We start from the raw sequence: 6,827 nt of genomic DNA, 5'->3' as shown, positions 1-6,827 counted from the left end.
CTGTCTCTCCCTCTGTGTCTGTCTCTCCCTCTGTGTCTGTCTCTCCCCATCCATTGAAAATGTCAGGAACTGAGACTGTTGTTATGTGAGGATTACAGAAACAAGGTGGTTTAGATGGAGGGAAGATGTATGTCAGCTATGATCTCTGGAATGATGAGATCAAGGGGCGAAATGGCCTCCTCAGCCTGTTTACTGGCACTGATGACCTGCATGCCTCTGTGTGTTAGGGACTTGTGCCTCTGTTAGTTCAGTTGTGTTAAAGGGCTGTCTTTCTGTCACTTAGGCCCCTCCACATATGACTGAAATGGATCCATTGTCATTCCCCAGAGAGGAGGTTCTCGAGGCATAGGAGAGGGAGAGCTTTGGAAAGGAACCGGGAGGTGAGTTTTGTTTTCCTTGAAAGCATGATGACCTAGAATCCAGGAGCAGGTTGTGATTTATTTCATCTTGATCAATTCTTGATTTGTTTTGATTTATTAATGTCACATGTACCTAGGTACAGTGAAAAGTGTTTTGTTTTGCGAGCGGTAGTCAGATCATGCCAGACAAAGAGCTTTAGGGTGATAGAACAGAGCGAGGAATACAATGTTACGGCTGCAGAGAAGGTGCACAAAGAGTGAGATCAACGTTCAATATAAAATTTGAGGGCCATTCAAGTCAAATAACAACGGGGCAAGAAGTTGTTCTTGAATCTATTGGTATGTGTATTTAAGCTTTTGTATCTTCTGCCCAACGGAAGAGGTTGGATGAGATTATATTCTTGGGACATGGACCCTGTGCTCCAGTCCAGTATTTTATTACCAGTCCTTTGACTATTCTTGGGAAGGAAGTGTTTTACTCATTTCTGACATGTGGGGCATCGCTGGCAACAGCATTTGTTGCTCATTCGAAACCACCCTTGAGAGTAGCATAGAACGGATTGAGGGTTCACTAGGCCATTTTGAAGGGCTGTTGAAAGTCAACCGTATAGGCTAGACTGGGTAAGAATGACTGACAGATTCCTTCCCTAAAGATCATTGATGGAAAATTATAGGCTTTTTAAGTAATGGTCCAGTAGTTTTGAGGCGACGTTAATTGAATCCCAATTGCTGTGAGATGGTAAGAACTGCTGATGCTGGAGTCTGAGTGTGGAGATGGAGGAACACAGCAGGCCAGGCAGCGTCCGAGGAGCAGGAAAGCTGCCATTTTGGGTTGGGACCCTTCTTCAGAAAATTTTCATGGTCCTGACCCGAAACATCAGCTTTCCTGCTCCTCTGATGCTGCCTGGCCTGCTGTGTTCCTCCAGCCGCACACTGCGTTATCTTGGTTGCTGTGGTGGGATTTGGAATTGTGTCTGTAAATTATTAGCTCAAGCTCTGGATTACTCATCTATGAATGTAGCCAATTTGCTATTTGTAACCTGTTAAAGCCAGCATCAAAGGGTTCACTGATAGGGCTTTATCTTGTTGCTTTACAAATTGGTATGCAGTCGCCCTCCGTAACGCAGCTGTCCTGTCCCTTGGCAACCACAGCAATAGGACTGAGTCATGGGATCCAGTACTGTGAATGTGTTCTCTCAGCCGGGGTCTGAAAGAGTTTGCTGAATGGTTTAAAGTTGCAAAGTTCTACAAAGAAAGTAAGGAGTAATGCCAGGCCTTGTCACTGTGGGCAAGCTGCCAGTTCTCTGTTTTCAGCAATGGCACTGTAAAAGTGCCACTTCCGAGCTCAGCAAAACCTGATTTAACAACACTAGTCTGTGTAAATGTAGCTGGGTGCTACACTTGCCCTTATTCTTCAACGCTACTGACTGTCAAGGGATTGGGAGTTGAGGAGGTGGGGTGCTGAATCGTGACCTCTCTTCCTTCACCAACCACCCCACTCCCCCCTCCCATCTAAATAACTGTAATTTCCTCTAGTGTGGTCTGAATTAACATGCAGCCCAGAATTGTGCCACGTTTATCCTCGCAGGAGAAAAAAAGAAAGAATGTTGCTCACCGTTGGGATCCATTGTGGAACTCCTTGGCAAGTTTCAGTTTCCTCCTGTGTCTCAGGGTTTTTTTTTTTGGTTTCCCATCGCCTGCATCAATGAAACCTGTGCCTAGTGTGTTGGTGGGGCTGGTACAGTGCATCAAGACTTAGCAGCATCACTAGATTGGGTCAACCCTCCCAATTGTGGGAAGATGTATGTCAGCTATGATCTCTGGAATGATGAGATCAAGGGGCGAAATGGCCTCCTCAGCCTGTTTGCTGGCACTGATGACCTGCATGCCTCTGTGTGTTAGGGACTTGTGCCTCTGTTAGTTCAGTTGTGTTAAAGGGCTGTCTTTCTGTCACTTAGGCCCCTCCACATATGACTGAAATGGAGCCAGCGATCCCTTTCATTGCATTGCTGCTGTTTGCCTCTGACTCAAAATGCAAATGGCTCCCACCTGCTGGTTCATACATGACTGCAGGGATTAATTTGTTTTCAGATGGAATCAAAACTCTGCACTCACTAGAAATCTGGAATCAAACAGAAGGACGCTGGGAATTGTGTGTTTTTGTGTGATACAGCACAGAAATAGACCCTTTGGTCCAACCAGTCCATGCCGAACATAATCCCAAACTAAACCAATCCCACCTGCCTGCTCCTGGCCCATATCCCTCCAAACCTTTCCTATTCATATACTTATCCAAATACCTTTTAAATGTTGTAATTGTACCCACATCCACTACATCCCTCGGCAGTTCATTCCACACATGAGCCACTCGCTGTGTAAGAACAAAACTTGCCCCGCGTGTCTTTTTTAAAATCTTTTTCCTCTCGCCTTACAATTGTGCCTCCTAGTCTTGAAATCCCCCATTCTCGGGAAAAGACAATCTGTGTCTCTTCTTCTCTGTGCCTGCCTCTCTCGGTCTGTGTTGGAGCAGTTCTGAGATGTAACAGCTGAGGGAATGAAGGAGGAGGCAAAAGGGAAGGGCTAATGACAGTGAAAGTCAGAGGGAGATTAAATGACAGAAGGGAAGAAGGTTCAAGGCGAACAGATGAAATGAGCCTGTTTTCAGCACCTTTCGTGACATATCAGCATTTTACACCCAATGAAGTACTTTTCTGAATATTTTCTACTCTAGTCAGTTTCCCTTTCCACACATACAAATAGTGTTAGCGTTTCAAGTCTGGTTTGACCCTTCTCCAGAACTGGAAGTATGAAAAATAATTCTTTTTGAAAACGTCCTCCAAATTCTGAAAAGTGTCATACTGCATTCGAGATATTAACTCTGTTTCTGTCTCCACAGATGCAGCCAAACCAGCTGAGTCTTTCCAGCATTTTGTATCTATTTCAGATTTCCAGCACTTGCAGCATTTTTTTTGCTTTTATTTTCTAATTGACCCGTTCAGGGATGTTATGGTGCACCCCTGGAGCAGGTGGGGACTTGAATCCAAGTCTCCTGGCTGAGAGGTAGGGGCACTGTCGCAGCACCACAATAGTTTTTTATGGGCCTGTTTCTTGGCTTGATTAACTTCCAAGTCATGGAAAGATGATTTTTTTTTTTGAGTCTGCCACAGATTTTACTTTCAAGAGTTTTAAAACAGCTCCACAGTTGCAATGTCTGATCTCCTATTGGCAGCTGGGTTACACTGGAATCTGTTCGCTTTGCACAAAGTTGCTGGAAAATCTCAGCAGGTCTGGCAGCATCTGTGAAGAAAATATCAGAGTTAATGTTTCGGGTCCGGTGACCCTTCCTCAGAACTTTCACTTTGCTGTCAATCTGCACCCAGGCATAACCAATCGGGCTCAGTGAGCGTAGATCAAACTGCCATAATCAAATGGCGAATAAGTGAATGCTGCAGGGGCTAGTGAACAAAAATAAAGATTGGTTACAGAGGTGTGAATGGCAACAAAAAAAAGGCCTGAGTCATGGTTCTGATGTGAGATTGTTGAATTCTGAGGCTGAAGGCTGTGCTAGTGGTGGGAATGAGGTGCAAAGACCAATATAAAGTCTGCATTGGTGTAATAAATGTCTTAGAATCCCTGTGGTGTTGAGGCTGGCCATTCAGCCTCATTGAGTCCACACTGACCCTCCAAATAGCATCCCGTCCAGACCCACTCCCTATCCTATGCCCGTAACTCTGCATTTCCATAGCCAACCCACATGTCCTGCATATCCCAGGACGCCATGGGGCAATTCAGCATGGCCAGTCCACCCTAAGCTGCATGTCTTTGGACTCTGGGAGGAAACCGGAGCCCCTGGAGGAAACATGCACAGACACAGAACGTGCAAACTCCACACACAGTCACTTGAGGCTGGAATTGAACCCGGGTCCCTGGTGCTGCGAGGCAGCAGTGCTAACCAGAGTCATACAGCACAAAAGAGGCCCTTCAGCCCATCGAGTGTGTGCCACCCTATCTGTGCTAATCCCACTTTCCAGCACTTGGTCCATAACCTTGAATGTTAGTGTATTTCAGGTGCTCATCCAAGTGGGTTTAAAAGGTTGAGAGGTTTCCAGCCTCAAATACCCTCTCAGGGTGTGTGTTACAGAGCCCCATCACCCTCTGGATGGCAAACAAATTTTCCTCAAATCCCCTCTAAACCTCCTGCCCGTCAGACTAAAATCATATCCCCTTCAGTTAAGGGGAACAGCTGTTTCCAATCCACCCTGTCCATGCCCCTTATACACCTCCATCGGACCCGCCCCCCACCCCCACACGCCCCATTCTACCCTTCGGCCTTCTCTTCTATAACAGATAATAATGTAGTGGTCTCTAATCCTAGATGCAGAGCTCTTTTTTTTTTTTTTTACATTTGCCTTTATCTGTTCAGATATTCTTCAACTCGTCGTAACTGGTGACGATTTATTATCTGTTACAGAGAAAGTGAAGGGTGCAAAGATTTTCCAAGGCCAGCTATTGTGGAAAAAAAAGTCCTGCTTCATGCCATGCTCATCTTCTCCAAATGCATTGCCTGGTCTGTACGCTGCCTGTCGTGTTGCTGTTGTACCTCAACTGTATTTTCTGTAGCCCCTTTCCAACTTCCGTCCCCCCACCGCCGTCCAACCATCTCTATTTGCAGAATGGACTTTTATGTCAGCATGTGTTAAGTTTGGGGGGAAAACAGCTGTCTTTATTCGTGGATGGTCTGGACCACCAGAGAAGGAGGGGCGTTGACTGACTTAACTGTGTGGCCTTTATCTTCGCTCAAACCATTATTGCTCCAGCACCTACAGACAGACAGTGGCCGCATTTTGCAGACGCTGAAGGATGTGGTTCTCTGTCTTGGCCCCCCCACCCAACATCCTGGGATTCCCTCCAGAAGAGAGAAGGAAGACTGTGTGCACATCTCGGAGTTGAGAGAGACTAGCCACTCAACCCAATGGGATTGATGGTCATGGAGAAATGGAAGATGGGGGAGTGCTGCTTTGTATTCTCTGCACCTTTAACCCTGCGAAGGTCACTGCAATGAACTTGATTCAATTGTGACCTGACAAGATGCACTGAAGATATTTTGACTCTTGACTTTCTTGCTGAACTTGATTGATTGATTTGTGTTTTATATTTCGTTTGTATTGTTGCATTGTTGTTCCTTTTTTTTTTGTCCCCAGCCAAGTGTGACTTTGGGCATTGACTGTTGCTCTGCCCCGGGAAGCGAGTCTGAGCTGGCACCAGTGGGTGGTGCTCTGCTATGAGTCTGCTGCTTCGTATCATGGCTGGAGTAGAGTTGGTGACCAACCAGGAACGAGGCAGTTGGGGGTTGGGGCTAGCTGGAAAGATGGGAACCAAAGTGATTGGGGTGGGACGAAATGGCGGAGGGAGGGAGCTAGCTGTGATGGAACGTGAGATCCTAAACATAATGAGGAGGGATGCACTGTAGAGAGCGGAGGAGGAGAATGGGGCTTGGCAGTGGCGAGAGTAAGCTTGTGGGAGCTATGTGTTAGACCAATGAAAATATAACTTGTTAGAGAAGGAGCATCTACTGTGTACTTATAAATCTGATTTCACAATGAGTATGCTGCCACATTGAGAGAGAAACCATTCACTAGCTTTTGTTTTCACTATAAGTATCTTTATCAGGCCTGGAAACTAATCCTGGAGGGTCTGGATTGAGTTCTGAGCCTGTGTTCTTTTTTTTTCCCCAACAGAATAGTCCACAAATATTCCAAGTGTCCCTCTGTTATTTATAGGGACACCAAGTGTTAGAACAAACTGTGTACCAGATCTTATTTTTAAAAAAAAAAAATCTTTTGACTGACCAAATGGTATCTTTCTCACATGTTGAGTTCAGAGCAAGGTGCCGTTGTGTATTGAGAAGTTCAGTCTGATGGGGGAAATGTGCAGCTTTCCCTTCCTGTGAACCTTCATTTGTAAACTAACATGATCTCTTTTGGAATGTATATTTTTAAAAAATATATATGTATTACGGCTGTGCTGTATTATGTCCAGAGAATGTAAGCTTAAAACATATTTATTACTCTTTTTCCTTAAAATAAAAGCAAATCTTAATATTGTTTGAATTTCTTTATAATATTCTATATAAAGGCTATTTGTTTTTGGTTCACTTGGGAATGCTTTTATTCAGTTGCAGAGTAAGGTAGAGAGTGAAGTTTAATTATTTTTCTTATTATTACATCAGGCCTAAACTTGGTTTCTTACATTTTAAATCACAGATTGTTACCTCCCAGCTGCCTTTGCAGTCTGGATACATTTCAATAACGTGGTCGGGTTTAAAATATAGTCAATCCTGAAAGGAAAATTCGGCTGCTGGAAGGTGTTTTGATTCGATCTGCTTCAGTTTATCCAAAATGTCACAGCAGCAGCCCATAAGCCAGACATTATAAGCTCTCCAGTGTATTCAACTAATTGGCCATTGGT

At 44.8% G+C, this 6,827-nt stretch overlaps 1 protein-coding gene across 4 annotated transcripts in view; it reads left to right on the top strand.

The window, feature by feature from the left end:
• The window catches only part of LOC109924710, a 48,121-nt gene extending 41,663 nt beyond the window's left edge, over positions 1 to 6,458 (top strand). For 3 of the 4 annotated variants that reach the window (XM_048617738.1, XM_048617737.1, XM_048617735.1), the window contains 2 exons: positions 284 to 380; positions 4,831 to 6,458. In XM_048617738.1, coding sequence (XP_048473695.1) covers positions 284 to 349 — 66 coding nt within the window. In that variant the 3' untranslated portion in view covers positions 350 to 380; positions 4,831 to 6,458. The remainder of the gene's footprint in view (positions 1 to 283; positions 381 to 4,830) is intronic. The other variant, XM_048617739.1, reaches the window with a different exon arrangement.
• The last annotated feature ends 369 nt before the right edge of the window (positions 6,459 to 6,827 follow it).

This window comes from Rhincodon typus, chromosome 37 (assembly GCF_021869965.1).
Source record: "Rhincodon typus isolate 14 chromosome 37, sRhiTyp1.1, whole genome shotgun sequence".
NCBI lineage: Eukaryota > Metazoa > Chordata > Chondrichthyes > Orectolobiformes > Rhincodontidae > Rhincodon > Rhincodon typus.
The sequence above is the reverse complement of the archived record's forward strand: the minus strand, read 5'-3'. Positions and strand labels throughout refer to the sequence as shown.